The sequence below is a fragment of the Pelophylax lessonae genome (assembly GCF_965119305.1).
Source record: "Pelophylax lessonae genome assembly, chromosome: 5".
Classification (NCBI taxonomy): domain Eukaryota; kingdom Metazoa; phylum Chordata; class Amphibia; order Anura; family Ranidae; genus Pelophylax; species Pelophylax lessonae.
The window spans coordinates 334,318,722-334,346,698 of NC_138772.1; the positions used below are offsets into that span (position 1 = coordinate 334,318,722).

At 43.6% G+C, this 27,977-nt stretch overlaps 1 protein-coding gene across 1 annotated transcript in view; it reads right to left on the minus strand.

Annotated features, from left to right (window-relative positions):
* Window positions 1-12,872: 12,872 nt before the first annotated feature.
* The window catches only part of ELOVL2 (ELOVL fatty acid elongase 2), a 177,800-nt gene continuing 162,695 nt past the window's right edge, over window positions 12,873-27,977 (minus strand). Inside the window, exons 6-8 of the mRNA XM_082258838.1 lie at window positions 27,041-27,165; window positions 22,594-22,728; window positions 12,873-13,336 (exon numbers count right to left, since the gene is read on the minus strand). Coding sequence (XP_082114964.1) covers window positions 13,214-13,336; window positions 22,594-22,728; window positions 27,041-27,165 — 383 coding nt within the window. The 3' untranslated portion in view covers window positions 12,873-13,213. The remainder of the gene's footprint in view (window positions 13,337-22,593; window positions 22,729-27,040; window positions 27,166-27,977) is intronic.

Sequence of the window (27,977 nt, forward strand, 5' to 3'; positions counted from 1 at the left end):
TTTTTATCACACCATATTTGCGCAGCAGTCTTCCAGATGCGATTTTTTTGAAAAAAATTCACTTTTTTTAACTAAAAAATAAGAAAACAGTAAATTTAGCCCAATTTTTTTCCATAATGTGAAAGATAATATTACGCCGAGTAATTAGATACCCAACATGTCATGCTTCAAAATTGCGCATGCTCACAGAATGGCGCCAAACATTGGTACTTAAAAATCCCCATAGGCAACATTTTAAAAATTTCTGCAGGTTACTAGCTTAGAGTTACAGAGGAGGTCTAGGGCTCAAATTATTGCTCTCGCTCTAACGATCGCGGCGATACCTCACATGTATGGTTTGAACATCGTTTACATATGTGGGCGGGAATTGCGTATGCGTTTGCTTCTGCGCGCGAGCTAACGGGGACAGGGCGCTTTAATTTTTTTTTTTTTTTTTTTTTCCTATTTATTTTATTTATTATTTTTTTATTTTTACACAGTTTAAAAAAAAAAAATGTTTTGATCATTTTTATTCCTATTACAAGGAATGTAAACATCCCTTGTAATAGAAATAGGCATGACAGGTCCTCTTTATTGTGAGATCTGGGGTCAAAAAGACCTCACACCTCACAACTACACTAAAAAAGAAAAGAAAAAAAAAAAAATTGTTGAAAGAGGAAAAAAAAAAAAAGAAAAAAAAAAAGCGGCCCTTTAAACCGGTTGCTAGGCAACGTCTTTTGACGTAGCTCCGGTCCTCCAAGACCATAGAGTTGAGTGAGGGCCATCTTGCCCTCACTCGACTTCCTGTCTCTGAGGATCCGGGACCGGATAGTTTTCCCCGCTGCCGGCTGGTCCGGTAAGCTGGGAAAACGTCTGGGACGCGGCAGGAGGGGGGGGCACCTCTTCCCCTGCACCGTAAGGGTAATTCCGCAGTGAATCCGCCACTGGGACCACCCTTATCTGAAAGCCGACCGCCCGCCGTTTCAAAAAATACCGGGGTTATGGGGGCTATCTGCTGCCATAACCCCAGTATTTAGCTTTTAATGGCCGACGCATATAGTCGTTAGGCGGTCAGTAAGTGATTGCATGCATATGGCAAACAGGTGACGATGACTGATGGGGTGACAGGTGACAATGACTGATGGGGTGACAGGTGACAATGACTGATGGGGTGACAGGTGACGATGACTGATGGGGTGACAGGTGACGATGACTGATGAGGTGACAGGTGACGATGATTGATGAGGTGACAAGTGACGATGATTGATGGGGTGACAGATGACAATCACTGACGGGGTGACATGTGACGATGATTGATGGGGTGACAAGTGAGGATCACTGATGGGGTGTCAAGTGACGATGATTGATAGGGTGACAGATGACGGTGACTGATGGGGTGACAGGTGCGGATGACTGATGGGGTGACAGGTGACGGTGATTGATGGGGTGACAGGTGACGGGCGATGGTCACTGATGGGTGACAGGTGACGGGCGATGGTGCACGGCGGTACTGATGGCAGTCTCTGGTGACCGGTGAATTTTAGGCTACGTTCACATGTGAGCGTAGCGATCACGGGCAGAATCACTGCGATTCTGCCCGTGATCCAGAAATCATTGCAAATTGTGGGACGCCTGTGCGTTGCCCGTGATTTGCAATAGCACCCCAAACGCTGTGCGATGTTGCTGCGATTTCCGCCTGCCGAATTGAGGTAACATCACGCAAACAACGCATGACGCCCCAAAGAAGCTCTTGTACCTTTTTTGGGCGTCATGCGTTGTTTGCGCGATGTTACCGCGATTCGGCAGGCGGAAATGGTGGCAACATCGCACAGCGTTTGGGGTGCTATTGCAAAAAACGGGCAACGCACAGGCGTCCCGCAATTTGCAATGATTTCCGGATTGCGGGCAGAATCGCAGTGATTCTGCCTGCGATCGCTGCGCTCACATGTGAACGTTATGGGTGTCAATTTCTGGGCACTGATGAGGTGACTGTTGGGTGACAGGTGACATTGGGGGGGGCTGAGGACTGTGTGGGGGGACCTTTATTAGTGTGATTTTACTTTTACATGTGTACAGAGCAGTAACTCACTATTTCTAGCTCTTCTCCCCTCATACTGGAAACTGTATGAGGAGAGAAGAGCTAGTAACACTGAGTTACTGCTCTTTGTTTACATTTTCTGATCGGCTGTGAATGGATTCACAGCCGATCACATAGTAAACAGTCACTATCAGTGACTGTTTACTACTGCCGGTGACAGCTGTGTTCCTACGGAACACAGTGCCACCGACATGACCGCGCTGCGCGCTCCCGATCGCGCATGCGCGGTCATCTCCCGGCCGCCTCCATTGTGATCGGCTGTGTCATTGGAACACAGCCGATCACGTGGGAAACAGCCACGCCCAGTGGCTGTTTCCCCCCTGCCGGTGACGGGGGGTGTCCCGGGGACACCCCGACACCGGCAGTGCACGGCGGCGCGCCCGCGATCGCGCGCCTGCCGTGCATTTCCTGGGTCACGTCATATGACGTCCGCCCAGGATAATAGCCGCACCGTCCCGCCGTCATATGACGGCGGGCGGGCGGTAAGTGGTTAAGGAATGGTTGAAATATCTTTTTAGTCAGGCCAAAGAGAGAGTCGGACACAAGCCACAATTTGAGGTTATGAGAAATGGCAACCTCCAGTATTTTAAAATCACACAGGTCTTCCTTAAAACCATGGTGGATAGCTGGTCATGCTATGTTGGGAAGCACCTCTTTATATTGGGTTTTTGTGTGAGTGCCACTAGGGGCACGCATTTTAGACTGAGACACAAATAGAAAATGTCACCCGATCAGGTTTTTCAACCAGCAACCATCTTGGGAAAGTCTGCATCCCACTGAAAAACTTTGGCTTCATTGGAACAGAATGAGTAGGGATTCTGGCCATGAATGACTGTGCTCTGTGAATAATGCACACAGACTGTGACTGATGCCCAGTTTGTAGCTCAAAAGAAAAGGAAGTAGTGTTTGAGAGAAAACGGATGTTTAAAATGGAAAGCTTTCTGTATTAAAGAGGAATCAAGAGGGAGGGTACTGGCCTGTGTAGGCAAACCACAGAAAACCCCCCTCCTCTACCTAGCATGCCTCAGTTTTTTGATGGATAGATGTACTTTTCTTTAGCTTTGCTGAGAAAAGTCTGTTTGCTAGCCTTTTTCACTGTTCTTTGTAGTTTGTTTCTGATCATCCGCAGTCTTTTGTATCTGATTTTTCTTGTCCGAAAACAGTACACATTATACGACAATCATTCACTCTGTTCAAGTATGAGAAAAAAATTGGAGTTTGTCCCTTCGAAAATTTTCGTTTACAAATTCGGAAATTGGATGTACACATTATATGAAATTCAAACAATTGTGCCTCGTACGGACTTTTTGTTCCGATTTTCTCATAGTGTGTACCCCACTTTAGTACAAACTGTAGCAGATTGTGTTAAATCATTTAGATTTAACGGGTCCTGTGGAAAAGATATCTGGAGCCTTTATCCTCTAGGGCTAAAAGTAGGAGAGCAGCTAAGTCCTTTGGTAAGCTTTCTGCATGAAGGAGCATCACAATTTCTATATGTGGCAGGCTGAATGTGTACCTAGGGTAGGTCTGTAGGTAGTTTGCCTCTTTAGCATATAGGTGCACAGGGAGTTCCGTAAACTCACAAGACACAATCCCTTGCCTCTGATACCCCTTTCAGCTGCTCATTCTTATCCCTCCTGCACTACTACACAAATTAAAATACTTTTCTCAAAACTTCTTCTCACCATTGTACACCTTGACCCAGTCCACGTGTCAACTTAGTATATGGGCCACCCCCCTTTCCCTCAGGACAATCCCCAGTCAATAAATGAAAGCGAAAATGGGATTTTTGACTTACCATAAAATCCATTTCTCTGATGGTCACTGACAGACACAGCACCCACCCCTCTGTGGAGTTTTAATTAATTCTGACACTGCTTGTAACTGCCTATAGCAGAGAGAGGAAGTATACCCCCTGGGACTGCCCATGGGCAAAGCCAGATTTTTTTTTCTGCCTAGTGTCCTACTCCTGTAGGGGGCAGTATAACCAAATGGTAAGATTATCAGGAGCTGTGTCCTTCGAACATCAGAGAAATGGATTTTACGGTAAGTCAAAAATCCCATTTTCTGTACTTTCCTTTAAATACTTTTCTTGGAGTCCATTAAAGGACACCGGTCCCATCACTCTGTGTACTGTTGGTACTGCTTGCTACAAATTGAGGCTTGCTGAGTAGAGAAGGGGGTCACCCTGGGGCTGACATACTTTTTCTTGTTTGCCAGAGTCCAGTCCTCTTGTAGGTGGCAGTATAATCCAACAGTATCAGAATTTCTGTGTCTCGCAATAGACTTTTAAGAAAAGTATAATAACTGTTTACTTGCTTAAAGTGTATGTAACCTGAAACTATTATTTGCTCCCTTTTTGACTGTTAACCTGTTTCACCAGCCTAACTCATAAATATGCAGCAGCATGCAGGTGCACCTTAATGCCAGGCTGCCAACTTATGTGTCAATGTAGCTCAGCTGTTTTGTGCTAAGAGCGAGTTTACTGATGGTTCCATGTTCATGTCCTGCGTATGACCTTAAACTGATAGGACAGGCTTCAGATCAGAGAGTGCAGAAAATGCGTTAAGGTAAAAAATATTTTGCCTTTAGAATCACTGTAAGATTCACCTAAAAGACCAGCAGGAAGTTGCAGCAAGAGGTTTAATATATCAATTAAACTGTTTATATATATATATATATATATATATATATATATATATATATACATACACAGTATCTCAAAGTGAGTACACTCATGACATTTTTGTAAATATTTTATTATATCTTTTCATGTGACAACACTGAAGAAATTACACTTTGCTACAATTTAAAGTAGTGAGTGTACAGTTTGTATAACAGTGTAAATTTGCTGTCGCCTAAAAATAACTCAACACACAGCCATTAATATCTAAACTGCTGGCAGAAAAAGTGAGTACACCCCTAAGTAAAAATGTCCAAATCGGGCCCCAATTAGCCATTTTCCCTCCCCGGTGTCATGTGACTCATTAATGATACAAAAACTAAGGAAAAAACACAAGTGCCATCTGAGTTCAGAATAAAATGTTTATTTATGGCAGAAGAAATGTAGGTACGCACACTTAAGTAAAGAGTGTGCTCCTGGCTCAATAAGTCATATCATAAGGGTCCCCTGGGAGGAGGGATGCCTCAGGATGGCCTCAGCGGCTGCCCAATCCTAGGACGCGGCTGATAGATGTCAGCCGCTTTGCTGACAGTCCAGCGGCTTCTCCTGTGCTCGACTTCCGGGTGCAGGGGGGTTGCCAAGGCGACGTGTTTGCGGAGCATGCGCTCCCTCTTTAGAGGCCTGAGGCATCCCTCCTCCCAGGGGACCCCTATGATATGACTTATTGAGCCAGAAGCACACTCTTTACTTAAGTGTGAGTACCTACATTTCTTCTGCCATAAATAAACATTTTATGCTGCACTCGGATGGCGCTTATGTTTTTTTCCTAGTCACTGAACAAGCCCCTTCTTGTTTGAACACAGAGCAGCCGTCCACGAGCCAGCACCCATCTCCTACCAACATACTCATTGTATTAGACTTGTCCCCCTTTGATGGACTTATATTAATTTATCTATTTATGTATTGCACTACATAGGTCTCAGGTGTGAATGGGGAGCAGGTGTGTTAAATTTGGTAATGTATCAAAAGTATAACCACGTTAATATATATGCAAGCTGCAGCTTATAGTGAGACAACACCAAAAATCAACAAAAATAAAAAAGCTGCGCTAAATGTAACCAAAATACAAATAAATGTATCTATAAACTATATTTGTCCTCAGCAAACTCAGTTTGCTGAGGACAAGCAGTCTAAGGAAATGGATTACTGGAACCCTGTTCTGTGGTCTGATGAGACCAAGATAAACGTATTTGGTTCAGATGGTGTCAAGTGTGTAGGGCGGCAACAAGTCGAGGAGTACAAAGACAAGTGTGTCATGCCTACAGTCAAGCAAGGTGGTGGGAGTGTCATTGTCTGGGGCTGCATGAGTGCTGCCGACACTGGGATGCTACAGTTCATTAAGGGAACCATGAATGCCAATATGTGCTGTGACATCAAGCAGAGCATGATCCCCTCCCTTCGGAGACTGGGCCGCAGGGCAGTATTCCAACATAATGACCCCAAACACACCTCCAAGATGACCACTGCCTTGCTAAGGAAGCGAAAGGTAAAAGTGATAAACTGACCAAGCATGTTTTTAGACCTAAACCCTATTGAGCATCTGTGGGGAATACTCAAACAGAAGGTGGAGGAGTGCAAGGTCTCTAACATCCACCAGCTCTGTGATGATGTTATGGAGGAGTGGAAGAGGATTCCAGTGGCAGCCTGTGAAGCTCTGGTGAACTCCAAGCCCAAGAGGGTTAAGGCAGTGCTGGAAAATAATGGTGGCCACACAAAATATTGACACTTCGGGACATTTTCACTTAGGTGTGTACTCACTTTTGTTCCAGCGGTTTAGACATTAATGGCTGTGTGTTGTTATTTTGAGGGGACAGCAAATTTACACTGTTATACAAGCTGTACACTCACTGCTTTACATTGTAGCAAAGTCTCATTTTTTCAGTGTTGTCACATGAAAAGATATAAAAAAAAATATTAAAAAAATATCAGGGGTGTACTCACCCACTTTCATGAGATTGTGTGTGTATGTATGTATATATATATAATGTGATAAGTGCAACAATTGCTGCCCTGTGCACACTTTTTTGGGTTATCTGAATGGGTCTAAGGACCCTTATTAGGGCATGCTTCTTATGCTGCGTGTTATGGTGCAATGCATTAAGACAGCCATTCATTTGATTATGCTGCTTAATGCACCAAATGCAGCATTCTTGGCAGGGCTGCAACTTGAGCATTGAGAAGGCCTGTTGGAGTGCCATTTAGAATAAATTTACTAATACTAACATATTACACCAATGAGCATAACACTCATTAGTGCATTTGGAAAACAATGCACTAATGCAAAACATGCAATAATTAGTCCTTCTGTTTGTTACCTCTGACATAAGTCATAGGAATGAGATATGCTTCCTTTGGTTAAAATTAGTGGCCTCCAAACTGCGGCATGGGGGCATGATCCCCCCCCCCTTTGTTGCTGAAAGTTCCTACCACTGACACCAAGAATGGGCCACTATTCCTCCCACGAACACCAATGATGGCAAACTATTCTTCCCATTGACACCAATGATGGGGCACTATTCCTCCCATTGACACCAACGATGGGGCACTATTCCTCCCATTGACACCAACGATGGGACACTATTCCTCCCATTAATACCAACGATTGGGCACTATTCCTCCCATTGACAATAATGATGGGGTACTACTCCTCCCAATGATACTAGTCATGGAGTATTGTTTACTCCCATTGATGCCAGGACATTTTTCTTCTCCCACTGACCACAGTTCAGCCCCCCTAAGGTTTGAAGAACTGTAAAATGGCCCATCGTTTAGAAAGTTTGGAGAACTCTGATTAAAATGAATGGTCCATAATTTAAGAGGTGGAGCAACAAGTTTTCATTTAACCAATTTAGATTAGATTTATTAACAGCAAAAAGCAATAAGGAACTGGTTCAATCTAGAAAGCCTTACTCCATTAATTGTCCATGGCTATGATTATATTTGACAGTGTTCTGTTCTGCTCTTTGCTTGTACAGCTACAAACGGAAATGAATGAGGGAATGCAGTTGCTAGTGTAACATGAAAATAAACTGCTGCAGAGTTTATAGCCAGCTTTTTAAGGCCAATTCATACCTCTGCATTGTGGCAATAGGTGTGTTGCCACAATGCATAGCAGCATACCTGCTTTATGTGGTGTGTTGCAACTTGTTGTGGATGGCACCCCAACACATTGTATAGTACAGCCCAATGTACCACAGTTATATAGTGTCTTGTGGTGCACTGTTGTGCACCTTTTTTTTTTTTAAACATTTTTTTCATCCATCCTGATGCACTTATAGCCTATTCATAATGAATGGGCTGTTCTAAACCAACATACATATTTATTATCACAATGGAAAACTTAACTGTGAGTGGGCCCCAAACACTTCTTGAAATAAACCGCTGATTAACTGAATGTTTTGCCTGTCACATCAATCTGATTGTACACATTTTATAACGTGTTTTTAGGAAATTGTGGATATTGTGGAATATGTCCTTGGGGAAACATTGGTAGAAATAAAAGTTTTTTTTTCATAGCGAACATGCTAAATTTTGTAGTCCTTTTTAGCATGTAGAAATGTCAGCTGAGATCAGTCTGTTCTAGGAAAAAGCTTCAATTTATTTTCTTAACTTTTCCATACTCCAGTCTCTATGTTCCAGCTGATGGTAATGAGAACATTAGTATGAACAGACACACACAGGCTGATCTTCTTTTTTTGGCTACACTTGACTCACTTGTGTTATCTACAGTGGTGATCGAAAGTTCGGGCACCCCAGGTAAAAATGTGTATTAATGTGCATAAAGAAGCCAAGGAAAGATGGAAAAATCTCCAAAAGGCATCAAATTACAGATTAGACATTCTTATAATATGTCAACAAAAGTTAGATTTTATTTCCATCATTTACACTTTCAAAATAACAGAAAACAAAAAAAGGCGTCTGCAAAAGTTTGGGCACCCTGCAGAGTTAATATATTGTACTGCCCCCTTTGGCAAGTATCACAGCTTGTAAACTCTTTTTGTAGCCAGCAAAGAGTCTTTCAATTCTTGTTCGAGGTATCTTTGCCCATTCTTCCTTACAAAAGTCTTCCAGTTCTTTGAGATTTCTGGGCTGTCTGTCACGCACTGCTCTTTTAAGGTCTATCCATAGATTTTCAATTATGTTGAGGTCAGGAGATTGTGAAGGCCATGGCAAAACCTTCAGTTTACGCCTCTTGATGTAATCCCCCGTGGATTTCAAGGTGTGTTTAGGATCATTATCCATTTGTAGAAGCCATCCTCTCTTTAACTTTAACTTAAATTTGCTGAAATTTTTTTGAATCCATTTTTCCTTCTACTCGTGAGATGTTCCCTGTGCCACTGGCTGCAATACAACTCCAAAGCATAACTGATCCACCCCCATGCTTAACAGTTGGAGAGAGGTTCTGTTCATTAAATTCTGTGCCCCTTCTTCTCCAAACGTACCTTTTGCTCATTCCGGCCCAAAAGTTAAATTTTAACCTCATCGGTCCACAGAACTTGTTTCCAAAATGCATCAGGCTTGTCTATATGTTCATTTGCAAAGTTCAAACTGTGATTTTTGTGGTGAGGACTTAGAAGAGGTTTTCTTCTGATGACTCTTCCATGAAGACCATATTTGTACAAGTATCTCTTTATAGTGGAATAGTGTACCACAACTCCAGTGTCTGCCAGATCTTTCTGGAGGGATCATGCAGTCAAACGTGGGTTTTGAATTGTTTTTCTCACAATCCTGCGAGCTGTTCTGTCTGATATTTTTCTTGGTCTTCCAGATCTTGCTTTAACTTCCACTGTTCCTGATGACTGCCATTTCTTAATTGCATTCCAAACAGAGGATATTGACATCTGAAAACGCTTTGCTATCTTCTTATAGCCTTCTCCAGCTTTGTGAGCGTCAACTATTTTCAGTTTCAGTTTTCTAGACAACTGCTTAGAAGATCCCATGTTGCTGGTTGTTGGGGCAAGGTCAGATGAGTCTGGGCATTTAAAACCTTTGAGATTGTCATCACCTTGTCTTCCCAGACGATGATTGAGAACAATCCATGACACTGGCAGGTCTCAGCCTTGCAAAGGGGGCAGTGCATGCTATAAATTCTGCAGGGTGCCCTAACTTTTGCAGACGCTGTTTTTTTGTTTTCTGTAATTTTGAAAGTGTCAATGATGGAAATAAAATCTAACTTTTGTTGACATACTATAAGAATGTCTAATCTGTAATTTGATGCCTTTTGGAGATTTTTCCATCTTTCCTTTAGCTTCTTTATGCACATTAATACAAATTTTTACCTGGAGTGCCCAAACTTTCGATCACCACTGTATATTATTTACCACAGGAAAATAATGCATTTTGACAAATTAGAGCAGCTATTCTCAACCAGGGTTCAGCTGAATCCTAAGGTTCCCCCAGAGGTTGCCTAGTGGTTTCTTGAGCTATGATTGATTTATCACCCCCCTGATGGTGCTCATATAGTTTTAGGTCTAGTACCATTTGCCAGTGCCAGGACCCCAGGATCTTTTTAGCTGTCTGGATAGGAGGCATTCTGACTACCACGGTAAGGTGAGTTTTTTTTTCTGCATTGGCTGCTATTGAATGGGCATTTCTCCCACTGACCCCTGATTTTAGCTGGGTTTCCTTGAGATCTGAAAATTATTTCAACCCCTCCTCTAGGGTAAAAGGGTTGACAAAGGCTGAATTTAAAGCACAGTTAGGCCACTCAATAATGATATCTTTAGAATAAGGTTATTTGATTAAAAGTTACTAATCAATAAGTCATCTTAAATGACAATCTTGAAATGCTGAGATCTATTTTAGGAAGATAAGTAGTAAGTGATAAGCAATAAAGTGTACGCAGCTTATAATAACTTTATACTGCATGATATGCATTGCATAGCAGAAATCTCAATGACATGTCCTTGCACAACAAATATTTTTTGTTTCTGGTGGACGTAATTGCCTGCTGCCTTTATCCATTCCCTGCTAAAACCAACTTGCAGGATCCCTCAACCGCTCTTTCTTCCTGGTTATGTCACCAGCAGTTATTATAGAGTTTTCAACCCCAAACACCCAATCATTGCCCAATTCTTGTAGACTTCACCTCTGTAACACCTCCAAAATACGCCTCTTGTTACCCATTAAAACCACTAAGCAACTATTCACTCCCTTGTTATCTCTCGCCTTGATTATTGTAACTTCCTCCTCATAGACTTTCCTCTGCACAGGCTATCCCCCCTTCATGAATGCTACTGCCAGACTCATCTATCCTACCAACCATTCAGTGTCTGCCACCTCTCTCTGCCAATCCCTCCAGTGACTTCCCATTGCCCAACGAAAAAAATTCAAAACGTTAACCATAACATACAAAGGCATTTAAAACTCTGCTCTGAGCTACATCCCCAAATATCAACCAAACTGTCCTCTCCGCTCCTCCCAAGAAGTCCTGTTCTCTAGCTCCCTTGTCTTCTCCTCCCATGCTTGTCTGCAGGAATTCTCCAGAGCTTCTCCCGGCTATCTCCTACTCTGTCCCCATTTTAGGCGACCCATGAAAACTCCTCTTTTCAGGGAAGCCTATCCTGCCTTCAGTTAACCACATAACGACCGCCCACCGCAGATATACAGCGGCATGCAGCCGCTGCTGGGCAAAGTGATGTAGGGGTACGTCACTCGCTCAGCCGCCTGTGGGAGCTAGCGCGAGTGACCGACGGCTCACTCGCGATCTCCTGCTGCAGAGGGAGAAAGACAGACGGTTGATGTAAACACGCCGTCTGTCATTCTCACTAAAGTAATCACAGAGGCTATGCGATCCTGCTGTAGTAGTATCGTATGTCTCTGTGATTACATCACAAGCCATGCCCCTCCATAGTTAGAATCACGCCCCTAGGGACACACTTAACCCCTTGATCACCAATAAAGTGAACCCCTTCCCTGCCAGTGTCATTTTGACAGTAACAGTGCATATTTATAGCACTGATTACTGTAGTAATGTCATTGGTACTCCCAAAAGTGTCAAAAATGTCAGTCAGGGGTCTGATCTGTCCGCCGCAATGTCACAGTCCCGCAAAAAATCTCAGTAAAAAAAAAAAAAAACAATAAAAATGACAATCTTTCCCGTAGTTAGTAAACGCAATAACTTTTGCGCAAACCAATCAAAATACGCTTATTGCGATTTTTTTTTTCTTTTTACCAAAAATATGCAGCAGAAAACAAATTGGCCTAAAATGTTAAAATTGTATTTTTAATTTTTTTTTTTTGAGAATTTCATATAAAAATATGTGAAAAATATTGTTTTTTTTTCAAAATTGTCGCTCTTTTTTTGTTTATAGTTCAAAAATAAGTCTCACAGGTGATCAAATACCACCAAAAGAAAGCTCTATTTGTGGGGAAAAAAGACGTAAATTTTGTTTGGGTACAGCATCGCACGACCGCGCAATTGTTCGTTTAAATCACGCAATGCCGAATCGCAAAATAGGGCCTGGTCTTTGCGCAGCCAAATCTTCCGGGGCTTAAGTGGTTAATAACCAATTCTCCCATCAGTTCATGCCTCACACTTATTACCATTTATCCCACCAGCCCCTCCCTATTAGATTGTAAGCTCCCAGGAGAAGGGCCATCCTACGCTCTTGTATTGAATTGAAATGTTGCTGTTTGGTCTTCCCTTATATAAAGCGCTGCTCAAACTGTTGGCGCTATATAAATCTTGTATAATAATAATATAGTTAGGTAGGGTCACTTTGTTTTTCCTACAGCTTCATCATTTTTTTTATAACAATCCATCTATATTGTAGTGATACCCTTAGCTGCATTAAGGGACAAGGCTTGTCATCAGATTTCCTAAGAGTTAAGAAGTTGATGGATGATTCAATGTGGACATATCCACTGAAACCGAAATATACATTATTTGGACCTGCTTTGTAAAGTCATCATTGGTTCTAATTGGTGGTGCTTTATATAGGTTCAGAAACATTCAATTTAAAAGTGTCAAACTCCAGGCTCTCGCAAACAATGCATTGAAACCACTTATATGTGTGTGTGTGTGTGTATAAATGCACAAAAGGCACTCACTTCTGTACAGTTCATTAAAAGAAGTAATCTAGCTGGTTAGCTTAAAGTAATAAGCAAGTCTTTTTCGCAGAATTTAAATTTTAGTGCATACAAAGGCCTACATTAAATTAAAAATTGTTAAAACATGTAAAAGAATGTCAGTGGGCTGTTATAAGGCATTTTCTGGACTACAATTCGAAATACTTCTCATCTTGATTATTGGTATGATGACATTTAGAGATAATAAAGCACCTGGTGCTTTACCATTGTATCCTACATATCAAAATAATTTGGGGTATTGATTATGAAAAAAATCCTTGAACATAAATTGAATTTGGTCAGTAGTTAAGAGGAAGCCTATCAGCCTGTTTAAATAAAAATGTAAACAGGGGTTTTATCTTCTTTTTCATAGTCTTCGTATACTAGTTGTGTTTCTTGTGAACAAAACCATTGCTTGCATTCATTAATTCCTTGTGATATCCGTTCTTCAGATCTAAGCTGGCTGCTGTTCTATTGTGATCGGATTTTGACGATTTCTTGTATGTCTAAAAAAAGAAATGGGAAAAGAGAGCCTGTAAAATTTGTATCGCTTTTTTTTTTAATTCACCCTGCAATTTTATTTTTATAATTTTACTCTTTACCAATGTACACCACTTGCAAATTTTCCCAGCCGGCTAGAGAGATATGTGTTCCTAATTATTTCCATAGCCTCCCTCTGCTTTCTGTTGTGGTTGTTTTATAGTGTATGGTAGCTGGAGGCAAGAGTAACACGTACACTATATTACTAATAGTATTGGGATGCCTGCCTTTACAAGCACATAAACTTTAATGGCATCCCAGTCTTAGTCCGTAGGGTGCAATATTGAGTGGGCCCACCCTTTGCAGCTATAACCGCTTCAACTCTTCTAGGAAGGCTGTCCACAAGGTTTAGGAGTGCGTCTATGGAAATGTTTGACTATTCTTCCAGAAGGGCATTTGTGAGGTCAGGCACTGATTTTGGACGAGAAGGCCTGGCTCACAGTCTGCACTCTAATTCATCCCAAAAGTGTTCTATCGGGTTGAGGTCAGGATTCTGTGAAGGCCAGTCAAGTTCCTCCACCCCAAACTCGCTAATCCATGTCTTTATGGACCTTGCTTTGTGCACTGGCCCAATTAATTTGGCGGAGGGGGGGATTATGATGTGGGTTTTTTTTTTTTCAGTGGTTGGGTTTGGCCCCTTAGTTTCAGTAAAGGGAACTCTTAAGGTGTCGGCATAGCAAAACATTTTAGACAATTTCATGCTCCCAACATTTGGGGATGGCCTCTTCCTCTTCCAACATGACTGCACATCAGTGCACAAAGCAAGGTCCATAAAGACATGCATGAGCAATTTACTAAAACTAGAGAGTGCAAAATCTGGTGAAGCTGTGCATTGTAGCAATCAGCTTCTAATTTCAGCTTGTTCAATACAAAAAAAAAACCTGAATGGTAATTGATTTCTATGCAGACCTGCACCAGATTTTGCACTCTCCAGTTTTAGTAAATCAACCCCTGACTGTTTAAAATCTGCAGGATATATTTTATTATGGTAAGGATTTATGCGTGTTGCATTGTGGTGTGCTGCCAGAAATGCTTCATGTGTCTCTCTTGGTACATCTGCCAGTACATTTAAATGAACAGACTGACTTAACACAACACACAATACTGTGGCATAATAGATATACATTAGGGGTCCATGCACACTGGGCTTAAAACCTGCCAGTTCTTTTGGCAGAAAAAAAAATGCTTATATATAGCGTTTAGCATTTTTTTTCTGCCAGAATACATGGAAAACCTAAAAAATGCACACCAGAAGGACTTTTTTGCTGTCTCTAAATGTCCTACTGTGCATGGACGCATAGGATAACATTGAGCTACTTCTACAGGCAATACACATTTTTTAAGCCTAGTGCTCATGGGCCCTAACACACTGCAATTGTGTAAATGGGTCCTAAAAACATGAGCAATTCTTTTTTTCATGTGGTCTTCCTTACCTAAGCAAGGTATGTCCATGTGCTAGTCTTCCCTTTTCCAATGCCAGTCTCCAGGCCACCAACTGTAGGGGCCATTGCAGCTTATTAGAACTAAAGCTGGATACATATTATACAATTTTCTTTAGATTTTTGCCTTTAGACTTGCCAAAACCATATAATATGAGGTCATACCTAAACACTTTCAATTTGTATGTAATTAGGCAGGATCTTGCACTATATAGTTGAAGGCAAATCTAAAGGAAATCTACCAATAAAAGTTGTATAGTGTGTATTAAGCTTTAGTCATGCAAACTCACTCATACTGCTCCATAGACTCACTGGCAATAATTTAAATAATACAAATATAATCCACTGACTGGATATCACACTTTTTTTTTTCTCAAATTTGTGGTTTTAACTACTGTTTTTCTTCTGTTCTCTTGTTTCTTAAAAAAAAAAAAAAAAAAAAAAAACAATGGAGCCATAAAAGCAATTTACTAGAATTTGTACAGCTGTGGCAAAAGATTTTAGTGAAGTAGAGAATCACACAGTATCCAGAAAATTGTAGTCCTGAGTAATGGTACATGGCATCAATAATTTCCAAAATGAGCACTGCCAAAATATGGGATGATGGCACAATTCTAGAAACTAGTTTTAGCAAGTTTATACCCAAGTTTCTTTGGGACTTGATAGAGGTGACCAAAAGACAAAGGTTGCCTTGTATAGGGTGAAAAATGTGTTGCCCATTCATTTTTGGTCCATAGTGGCATAACAAATGGGGAAAAAAATGACTTATTGAAGTAAAATGAACCTGTGTTCATTTCAAACATCTAGTTATACTGTATCTGCAAGGGGACTAGAAAATAGGAACTTCTAAAACGTGATTGGAGTAAACACTCCTGAAGTAAACATTCATTCTAGTAAATGTCCATTTCTGCTGAGCTCCATAATTATGAACAGTTGAACTGACGCTTGGGGACATTATTGTTTTAAGGGACAAGCCTGCAGGGTAAAAACGGAATTTTTGTAAAATCTTACCTGTAAAATTCCTTTCTCTGAGTCCTCCGACAGTCGCCGCCTCTCCATATTCGTCACAATGGGGTTATTGACCTTTGCTCCGTAGGAGTAGCTAGGCAACAGAATATGTCAATATTAAAGCTTTTAGCATATCCCACCCCCAGGGGTGGTCCCCTCAGTCAATACCCTCCTGCTTCCTGTATCCATACCTCAGTTTCAGTAGAATAGCAGTAGAGTACATAAACAAACCCCAAAAGAGGGGCGGGGGCGGCGACTGTCGGAGGACTCAGAGAAAGGAATTTTACAGGTAAGATTTTACAAAAATTCCGTTTTCTCTTACGTCCTCCGACAGTCGCCGCCACTCCATATTCGTCACAATGGGGACGTCCCAAAGCAGTGCATACATGAGGGGTGGGAAACGCAGCCGCGCCTAAGGCAACGCCGGACCCACATCAGAGAAAGGAACCTTACCAAAGGAAGGAAACCAGCTGGGCAGCATGAAAAAAACATTGCTCAACAGGAGCAACAACCCAGGAAGAACAAATAACCCAGGGATAAAAACATCCCAAACAGCCAAGGGCCCAAAAACAAGGGACCCTAAGGTACTGCCGCACTAAGAACCTTGCGGCCAAAGGAAGCATCTGCCGAAGCCTGAACATCCACTTTGTAGAACTTTGAGAAGGTGTGAACGGACGACCAAGTCGCTGCCTTACACACCTGGGCCACCGAGGCCCGATGATGACAGGCCCAAGACGCACTCAGCGATCTGGTAGAGTGCGCCTTCACAGGCATAGGGGGAACCTTGCCCTTCAAAGCATATGCCTGCTCAATAGTCTGTCTGATCCATCATGGTAGAAGCCGACGCCGCCATGCCCTTCCGAGGCCCCTCTGGAAGGACAAATAGAGAATCCGTCTTGCGAAAGGATTTTGTCGATGACAGGTAAACCCTGATCGCCCGAACAACATCCAAGGAGTGTAAAGCCACCTCCTTTGGATGTTTAGGCTTCGCGCAAAGCGAAGGCAAGACAATGTCCTCATTGAGGTGAAATTCCGAGATCCTCTTCGGAAGAAAAGAAGGGTTAGGTCGCAAGACCACCTTATCCAAGTGAATCACCAAATACGGAGACCTGCAGGACAAGGCTGCCAGCTCCGACACTCTGCGAGCCGAAGTGATCGCCACCAAAAAAGCGACCTTCTCGGACGACATGAACAACGAGATCTCCCTGATCTTTTCAAAAGGAGCACGTTGCAACACTGACAGAACAAGGTTCAAGTCCCATGGAGGCAAAGGCTCCCTCCTAGGAGGGACCAAATGTCGCACCCCTTGAACAAAGGTGCTAACCAAAGCGTTTGACGCCACAGGGCGTTGAAAAATAACGGCCAGCGCAGAAATCTGACCCTTAATCGTGGCCAACGCCAAACGCTGGTCCACACCCGTTTGAAGGAAAGACAACACCCTAGACACCGAGTAAGAGCGAGGGGAAAACCCCCTGGACTCACACCAGCCAAAAATAGGCCTTCCAAGTATGGTAGTAAACCTTCCCCAAAGAGGTCTTTCTAGCGTTGATCAAAGTGTGAATGACCTCAGGGGAGAGACCCCTATCCCTCAGGACCTCGGTTTCAACAGCCAGGCCGTCAAAGCCAGCCACTGTAAAGCAGGATGGAATATCGGTCCTTGAGACAGAAGATCTTCTCGAAGAGGCAGACGCCATGGAGCGTCGACCGCCAGATTCACGAGGTCTGCGTACCAAGACCGAGGCCAGTCTGGCGCCACCAGAATCACAGTGAGCGGTTCCGAGGACAACCTGCGAAGGAACCTGGATAGCAGCTGAATCGGTGGGAAAGCATACATCAGGCGATACTGATGCCACGGAGCCACTAACGCGTCCGACGCGTCTGCCCGAGGATCGCGCGTCCTTGCCACGAACCTTCCCACCTTGTTGTTCAGACGAGACGCGAACAGGTCCACATCCGGAAGACCCCACTTCGCGCACAACATCTGGAAGACATCCGGGTGGAGTGACCATTCCCCCTGGTCCAGGGTCTGGCGACTCAGATAATCCGCCTGCCAGTTCTCCACCCCCGGAATGTGAACCGCTGTTATCGCCGGGACGTGCGTCTTGGCCCAAGACAGAATGTCGGCCACCTCCTGAGCCGCCTGGGCACTCCTGGTGCCCCCTTGGTGGTTGATGTAGGCCACCACTGTGGCATTGTCCGTCTGCACCCGAACCGGACGGCCCTGAAGCCTGTCCGTCCAACGTCGAAGGCAGAGATTTATCGCCCGCAATTCCAGAATGTTGATCAGAAGGGAGGATTCCCCCTCCGACCAAGTACCCTGGACGGACAGAACGCCCAGAACACCACCCCAGCCCGACAGGCTGGCATCCGTGGTGATCACCGTCCACGAAAGACGAAAAGACTTGCCTCCCGACACCGCCGGGGACTGTAGCCACCACAGAAGATCCCTTCTGGTGCGCGGACTCAACGAGATTTGAAGATCCAGAGATTGCGGTCGCCCGTCCCACCTGGACAGGATCTCCGCTTGGAGACCCCTCGCGTGAAACTGGGCGAAGGGAATCGCCTCGAAGGCCGAGACCATCAATCCCAGACACCTCATGCACGTCCGGAGGGATGAGCACGGAGCGTCCGTGAGGGACCTGACTTCTTCCTGAAGTGTCCTGAGTTTGTCTTCCGGCAGGAAGACCTTCGCCTGAACAGAGTCCAGAATCATTCCCAGGTAGGGAAGACGAACCGACAGACACAGCGTCGATTTCGGAAAGTTTATCGTCCAACCAAACTCCTGTAGAGTTTTCACCGTGACAGACAGGTCTTTTACCAGACCCTGACTGGTCGCAGACCGAACCAGAATGTCGTCCAGATACCCCAGGACCGAGATGCCCTGGGCTCTCAATAAGGCCAGAACCGGTGCAAGCACCTTGGTAAACACCCGCGGAGCCGAAGCGAGACCAAAAGGCAGCGCCACGAATTGGTAATGATCCTCCGCAATGGCGAATCGAAGGTACCTCTGGTGACCCTCGAAAATGGGGATGTGAAGGTACGCATCCTTCAAGTCGATGGAGGCCATGAATTCTCCCGGAACTAGAGCAGCCACCACCGAGCGCAGGGATTCCATGCAGAACTTGTGAACCCGCACAAAGCGGTTCAGAGCTTTTAAGTCCAGAATCGGACGTACCTTGCCCTCCTTTCTGGGCACAGTGAACAGATTTGAATAAAACCCCCGAAATCTGTCCCGATGAGGCACCGGAACCACCACTCCCTGAGCCCGCAGGTCCCACACCGCCAGGTGCAGATCCCGCAAATGCTCCGGAGACAGTTGAAGATTTGAGGGAAAAAATCTGCTCACCGGCCGAGAGAGAAACTCGATCTTGTAACCGGACCGAACGATCTCCTGAACCCACCTGTCCCGAACGCGGGCCAGCCAGGGTTGAAGAAAACCGAGCAAACGTCTCCCCACCCCAGAACTGGGTGAGGGCGCCCCTTCAGGCCGCATTGTTATGGGCAGCAGACCCGGACTGGCCGGACTTCTGCTTACCTGTCCACGGCTTCTTTTGGGAGCCTTGACCTTTGAAGGGCTTGCCCTTATAGTGTGACCGAAAGGCACGAAAGGACCCCTGAGAGGGCCTAAACGAAGGATGCTTCTTACCTTGAGCAACCTTAGCCTTGTGAGACTGGGGCAAGAGCGTGCTCTTACCCCCAGTGATCCCCTTAATCAGCGTATCCAAGGATTCCCCAAAAAGGCGAGATCCCGTATAAGGTAGATTAGCCAGAGTTTTGCGAGAAGATTGGTCCACAGACCAACATTTCAGCCAAATCAAGCGGCGTGTCAACACCGCCACGCTGTGCACACGTGCAGCCAAAGGGACCATATCTAGGTCCGCATCACACAAATACATGACACCCTGATGAATTTGATCTACCATAGCCAACGTTGTCGGCGGGGCAGAATCAGCCACCTGCGTCCAATCCGCGACAGCCTGAGCTGCCATAAGGGAAGCAAAAATAGCTTTTAGCATGGAACCGGTAACCGAGTAAGTATGGCGGGCAAGAGACTCCAGCCTCCTGTCCGTGGGATCCCGGAACACCGGGGTATCCTCCGCCGGAATCGCAGTAGATTTATTCAAAACCGCCACCGCGTGATCCACCGGAGGCGGCACACACCAACGTTCATCAGTGGCGGGCGTGAAGGGATAACTCAGCTTGAACCTACTTGGCACAGCAAAAGGCTTCTTTATATTGCGCCATTGTTCACTAACAGCGCGCTGAAAGTCCTCAGTGCAAGGAAAAACCTGCAATGATTTGCGTCTCCGCTGCTTCCCATAAGAGGCCAGGACGGCAGGAGGACATGGTTCATCCTGCAAATGCAGAGTTTGTTTGATAGAAGCAACCAATTCATCCATGATTGCAAGCTCTTCAGACGAGCCAGGGGGGAATCATCAACCCCTTCAACCTCTGCCTCCCCCTCCGACCCTGCAAGGTCCAGGGACGAACGGGACCCCGATAAGGGGACCCCAGCCATAGCAGCCCCATCACCATCGCCCTCTGAATCAGAGGAAATTGAAACTCTGGGCCGTTTTGTGGATTGAGCAGCCACAAGCATCTGTACCTGAGCAGCTAGGTTAGCCACAATGGTAGCCAAATCGCCCCCCTCGGGGGGAGCAGCAGCAGCCCCTTGGCCTCCCATTAAAGTGGGAGGAAATTTGCTTTCCTGAGAATCCATGCCCCCAAAAGTTTGCAGGAAAAAAAGGGTAACTGCCCCTTTAAAATCGCAGCGAGCGCAGCCCACCGCACACACACAGCACACACCGAACCCCACAGGGATAAGTACAAACTTTAGGCAATGAATACAGGAATAAAGAAGGTAAACCTGGAGAGACCACTTGGGCTGCTGCAGGGATCACTGTTCTCAGGGAAAAGGAAGTGATGCAATAACGACCGCTCCTATAAAGCCTATGGAAGGCTACAAAAAAATGGCCGCCGGAGGAGGACTGCAAAGGCAGAGATCACGCAGCGCTGACATGAGGCAGGAGCGATCGCAGCCAAAATGGCGGCGCTTGGCGCCAAAAACGCCGCTCCCTGTATACAGTAATGGCCATCACACGCCTGCAGTATAATAAAACAATGGCGGACCGCAGCAGCGGCCGCCGCATGTATGCACAAACATGTTCACCTCATGCCCCACAGCATACAGCCTGTCACACAGAAAAAGCACACAGTCTGTAACACAGAACAGTGCAGGGCAGCCCCCCTCCCTGTAGCCCACAGAAGGCAGCAAAACAGACAGGGAGCCCAATAGTGTGTACAGAAAAGCTGGGTTACACAGTCCCAGACTGACACCCACTAAACAGACAAGTCCCCACACAGATACACTTACCTTCTGAATGGCGTGGGGAGCCCGCACAAGCGATCAAGCCGCTGCACAGAGGACAGGGAGAGTCGCAGCCAGGACGCAGCAGAACTGCGGTGCGAAACCGCATGGCGTCCAGTGAGGTAGCCACCTCACCGCAGTATCCCTGCAGCGAACAGGGATGGGTCGTTCACACATGCCAGGAAAAAACCTGACTGAACGCTCGATGGCAGGCTGGGAAGCCACTGGCCCACAACCTGCGACCAGGGGGGCCAGCCCGAGACCCAGCCTGCACGATCCTCTTCATCAGAAGAACTAACTAAAGCTGAAGAAATAAACAGCTAAGTAAAGATAGAGAAAAAACACTCAAATAAAATCAAAAAGAAGATAAAGGCTGAGACAAAAAGCCCCAGCACAGAAACAGCCTGCTACTCCTGATAGCTAGACAATGAAACTGAGGTATGGATACAGGAAGCAGGAGGGTATTGACTGAGGGGACCACCCCCTGGGGGTGGGATATGCTAAAAGCTTTAATATTGACATATTCTGTTGCCTAGCTACTCCTACGGAGCAAAGGTCAATAACCCCATTGTGACGAATATGGAGAGGCGGCGACTGTCGGAGGACGTAAGAGAAAGTACTTTTTTGTGGAATAGTTATGACATCATTGCTACTGATGTGACCTATCATGGTACACAATGGCATCTGTTATTAACTGCAGCCCTAACCGAAGTACACTTGTTATGAAGGTAACATGTGCGCTTCCACTGCTGAACTCCTTGCTAGATCCTTTCTTGTTATACTGTTCCTAAGTATAAAATGCTTTCTGAATCACTGACCTGCAACTGGAAAAGACATAAGGAATTGTGACTTTTATCTACTGCAGGTCTATTATGAGTCTGGGTACCAGAAGCAAGGTAACGTGGCCAGGCAACTTTTTCAGATGAAGACCAGAAATGGCAGCCATCTAATTGTCTCATGACAAGTGGACTTTATCGAAGGACTGTCATACAAGGGTGTTTGTGTTTTGCTTCTAACAAATTTAATAAGCATTTCTAAAGATCTGAAATTTAGTCTTGACTTTTTGATTTGGATCAAGTGGATCCATGATGAGTTGTGCTTTGGCTTTGCCCCATAGACAGTTTAGGCCTAGTTCACACCTATGCAGGTTGCAGTTGATGCATATTCCAGGTGCATTTTGCGTTATTCATTACACATTTTTGATCCATTGAAGTCTATGGAACCAAAAACACAACCTGCTGGTTCCTCGTCCTTTCCATAAAATGCATAGATGTGAAAATGGCCCAAAGGAAACCATGTTAAATGGACTGTAGTGTGTTTCTGCAAAACTGAAAACTAGGACTGATAAATCTCAAGCCCACCACAGGTTCAACCTATTTTCCCTGAAAGCATGCAGCATTTGACTTACCTTTAGATAAAAGTTTACAAATAATATGACCAATGTAGTCATATAGGATGACTGGAATATTAGACATCCAAAAGGAAACCCACAGGGTTTAACGACCGCACTGAGCGTGTGAGAGATGGTGAGCACAAACTGAATCTAAAAACAGACAAAATGACAGCATCATTATAGGTACATTGGTCTACATCACTCTGGTATTCATTCATTGCGGTAATTCTTGAAACAAGTGGCAAATTTATAGATTTCACCATACATTAACTGGTGTTGAATCACTGACATTTAAAACTGATGCACAAGGAATATGAATTATATTTCTAAGAGTGTTTTTGTGGAATCCTTTATGGCTGGAGCTTGACCAAAAATGGCCTTTGTGGAAAGTAGAGAAAAAGTCTGTTCTCAGGACTAGTGTGTGAGATGGCTAAAAAGTATACTACTGCTTTCTATTCTAGCTAATTTGCTGGATTATCCATCATGCGGATACTGTAGACAAGTGCCCTACATTGATGGATGATCAAAATCCAAACCACAGGCCGCTACTAAGGGGCAGAAGAATATCCATTTTAAACACAGATGAAGCTGAGATCCATTCACAAAAAAAAAATACTCCTGGAAGAAACATAAAAGCCAAATTGAAAGGTAAAAAATATAAACTGCAAAAATAACCTGTAGCATGTTTGCAGTAGTAGGGCCAAATACTACTGCTGGTCCACTGCAGAGATCGGTCCCCAGGCACTGTAGTCTTTACTTCTGCATCCATCAGGAAATTGGTTTGCAGCAAGAGTGAATAAGCACTAAGCAGCAGCCCTGGCCAGACTCAAAAGATTTCAGAACAGAGGCAAATGAAGCTCCACTCCACTAGCAATTCTAGTAGTGCTTTTTTATATTTATGATGAGGTCTCTGACCAGATTCAGCTTTCTACCCCCTGATATTCAAATCAATAGAATTTCGTAAATCGTTTTTATGGAAAATATTTGCAATACAATATGATTCTGTACAGTTCACATAAATACAACTCGTGAACAACCTAACAATATATATATATATATATATATATATAATATATTGTATGGAAGTATAACTTGTGAACATCCCGACTATGTATAGTTTGTATAAATACAACTTGGGAACAAAATGACTATGTACAGTGCATGTAAATACATCTCAATAACAATGTGACTATTTACAGTGCATTCCAATACAACTCGGGAACAACATAACTGTGTAAAGTGCATGTCAATACAATTTGGGGACACCATACCTATTTGCAGTGCATGGATATAAAACTCAGAAGCAACATGACTATGCCGAGTGCATAGAGATACACTTGGTTAAAGGGTTGCTGTCTAAAGAAAAGCTACTCTGGTAGTGTTCTGATTATTTGTTTTTAGTGGATAGACATCATTTACCAATTTGTTATTTATTTATTATTTTAATTTATTTCATTTTTGAATTGTTTTTTGTATTATTTGGTTATGCATTTTTGATTCTCTCAAATGCACGTTACCTTGTGAAGGTTTATCCTTGAGTTACTGCCTATACTGTACATTGGTGACCATTATTACCGTGCCTTCCAAAACAGGTGGGTGGTCCTAGCCTAATTTTGTTCTTTTTTGGGTGTTAGATTTTATTAGATTTATGTTTATTCTCTGTTTTTGTTTTGTTTTTTTTTCCTTCCTCCTCCCCAGCTCGCAGCCTGGTCTAATTGTGTGACCCAAGTCTGTCCAAGGGAGTTTAGTGTCTGCCCCCTATCCTTGGACCCTGTGCGCGCAAGGACAGTGAGCCAGTTTGTTTCATATATAGTAAAATCTGCATAATTATTGTACATTATGTCATCTAAAATTTTTGTTATTGTTCATAGTACTTTTAGGTTCCTTCCTATCACTATGAAGAAGCGTGGTGTTCCTGCGAAATGCGTTAAGATAAATATTTCCCCGTCTGGAAATCCCCAATGTAAAGCTTTTGTTTTTAAGCCAGCATATGGTTGAACAGCTGACTGTTTATCATATATATACAGTATCTCACAAAAGTGAGTGCACCCCTCACATTTTTGTAAATATTTTATTATATCTTTTCATGTAAAAACACTGAAGAAATGACACTTTGCTACAATGTAAATTTGCTGTCCCCTCAAAATAACTCCACACACAGTCAATGTCTAAACCCCCGGCAACAAAAGTGAGTAAACCCCTAAGTGAAAATGTCCCAATTGGGCCCAAAGTGTCGATATTTTGTGTGGCCACCATTATTTTCCAGCACCGTCTTAACCCTCCTGGGAATGGAGTGTACCTGAGCTTTACAGGTTGACACTGGAGTCCTCGTCCACTCCTCCATGACGACATCACGGAGCTGGTGGATTTTAGAGACCTTGCGCTCCTCCACCTTCCGTTTGAAGATGCCCCACAGATGCTCAATAGGGTTTAGGTCTGGAGATGTGCTTGGCCATTCCGTCACCTTTATCCTCAGCTTCTTTAGCAAGGCAGTGGTCGTCTTGGAGGTGTGTTTGGGGTCGTTATCATGTTGGAATACAGCCCTGCGGCCCAGTCTCCGAAGGGAGGGTATCATGCTCTGCTTCAGTATGTCACAGTACATGTTGGCATTCATGATTCCCTCAATGAACTGTAGCTCCCCAGTGCCGGCAGCACTCATGTAGCTCCAGACCATGGCACTCCCACCACCATGCTTGACTGTAGGAAAGACACACTTGTCTTTGTACTCCTCACCTGGTTGCCACTACACACGCTTGACACCTTCTGAACCAAATAAGTTCATCTTGGTCTCATCAGACCACAGGACATGGTTCCAGTAATCCATGTCGTTGGCCTGCTTGTCTTCAGCAAACTGTGCATCATCTATAGAAGAGGCTTCCTTCTGGGATGACAGCCATGCAGACCAATTTGATGCAGTAAGCAGCGTATGGTCTGAGTACTGACAGGCTGACCCCACACCCCTTCAACGTCTGCAGCAAACCTGGCAGCATTCATACCTCTATTTCCCAAAGAAAACCTCTGGATATGACACTGAGCACGTGCACTCAACTTCTTTGGTCAACCATGGTCAGATCCTCAGAGAGTTCTTTGCCATGAGGTGCCATGTTGAACTTCCAGTGATCAGTATGAGAGAATGAGAGCGATAACACCAAATTTAACACACCTGCTCCACATTCATGCCTGAGACCTTGTAACACTGAGTCACGTGACACCAGGGAGGGAAAATGTCTAATTGGGCCCAATTTGGACATTTTCACTTAGGGGTGTACTCACTTTTGTTGCCAGCGGTTTAGACATTAATAGCTGTGTGTTGAGTTATTTTGAGGGGACAGCAAATTGACACAAGCTGTATACAAGCTGTACACTCACTACTTTACATTGTAGCAAAGTGTCATTTCTTCAGTGTTGTCACATGAAAAGGTATAATAAGTTATTTACAAAGATGTGAGGGGTGTACTCACTTTTGCGAGATACTGTACATATACATATTTGTACTTACTTGGTGTGGGATACCATTGGGGAATTATTGTATTGTGTGGGAGGAATTTTTGAACATTCCTGTAGTAATTTGTTCATTGTTTTATCTGTACCTATGTTTTTATCATATTAACTGTGAGTTTTGTAATAAACTTGTATTTTTAATTGTGTTATCTTATTGAACATTATAGTATATGAATGTTTAACCTTCCTATCGGTATTCCCGAGTGTGACTCGGGGTTAGATTTTAGAGCCAAATGCGGTAACCCCGAGTCACACTCGGGGTAGCGCTAGGAAGATCGCTGGATCCTGGTAGAGGTTTTACTTACCTTTTCTCCGGGATCCAGATAAGAATGTGGGCGGTATGCGTCCGCCGGGGGGTGGAACCGGCGGCAAATTCTAATGTAAAATACACCAAACACACTGATACCATTCAAAATAAAAAAAATTCACATTACATTGCCCCCCAGTGCCCTTTCCTGCAGTTTTACTGTACTTTTTATGTAAATATATATATATATATATATATATAATATACATACAGTGTGTGTGTATATATATATATATATATATATATATATATACATACAGTGTATATATACATACAGTGTATATATATATATATACAGTGTGTGTGTGTATATATATATATATATATGTATATATATATATATATATATATATATATACAGTGTGTGTATATATATATATATATATATATATATATATATATATATATATATATATAATAAATGTATACAGTTGGTTTGGGCTGCTCATTCACAAGAATTACATGCAAAATAATGGTACCGCTTTCAGCACCTAAAATCCAAAAGAATCATACCGCCAGGGAGGTTAAAGGTTCCCAGACATGACTATGCAGAGTTTATAGAGATAGACTTGCTTAAATGGTTGCTGTCTAAAGAAAAGCTTCTCTGCTAGTGTTCTAATTATTGTTTTTAGTGGATGGATGAACATTACCTACCAGCTGGGCCTGAGTAAGATACTTCTTCCACCAGAGGTATTTGTGCATGGATGGAATAACTGACAGGCCATAGTAGGAATACATGAGAACATGGATGAAACTGTTCAGGGTAGGTCCAAAGAAACCTGTAATAGCATTTGAACGAAACCGAGACATGTTATAGCAAACTCTAAAAAAGAAATATTGATCTAAAACAGTATTTTACTGAAGTAATAGGTTTGATTGTAATACAAAAACCTAAAAAGTTTAAATAAAATTTGTCAGAATTACTGTTATATATCCCACTACTATCTAGGTAAGAAGCACTATTAGCACACTACAAACAATGTGCAGTATCACACCGCTTTTAGTTAAATTAATCAAATTTCAGCATTGTAGCCAGGCTAAAAAAAGGGCTTGTTCTGCCTTAGTGCTATGTCTTACTGAACACCGCATAACTCTTCTCTAAAATACATATAACAAATGGATTGACAATAAATAAAGGTTCCTTGGAATTTTCCAAAACTGCATGGTCTGTCTAATCTGGACTTATGTTGTAAAGCAGGGGTGTTGCATTATAATTTAAATGGGGTCCTGAAAGTAGACTCTTTTTGTAGCAGAGGTCCAAGTACTGACCCCACATCCGGTGTCTCCATCACAGTGCCCTTAGGCATCAGGTGTCCACATCACAGTGCCCTCAGGCATCAGGTGTCCACATCACAGTGCCCTAATACCTTTTAGTGACATGCAAGAGGCAGAGCAGGCTGCAGATTTGGACATTTTCATCCTCCTGTGATGCTGGACGCAGGGCACACACAATGTCTTTGGTTATTATGATACTGAGGTTCTAACAATCAATCACTGCAGAGTATGGGGGAACCTACACTGCAGCTTGGCTGGTGGTCCAGATAGAACGAGTCCAGACCATGGTCCCCCATTTAGTGATACCAGTTGTAAG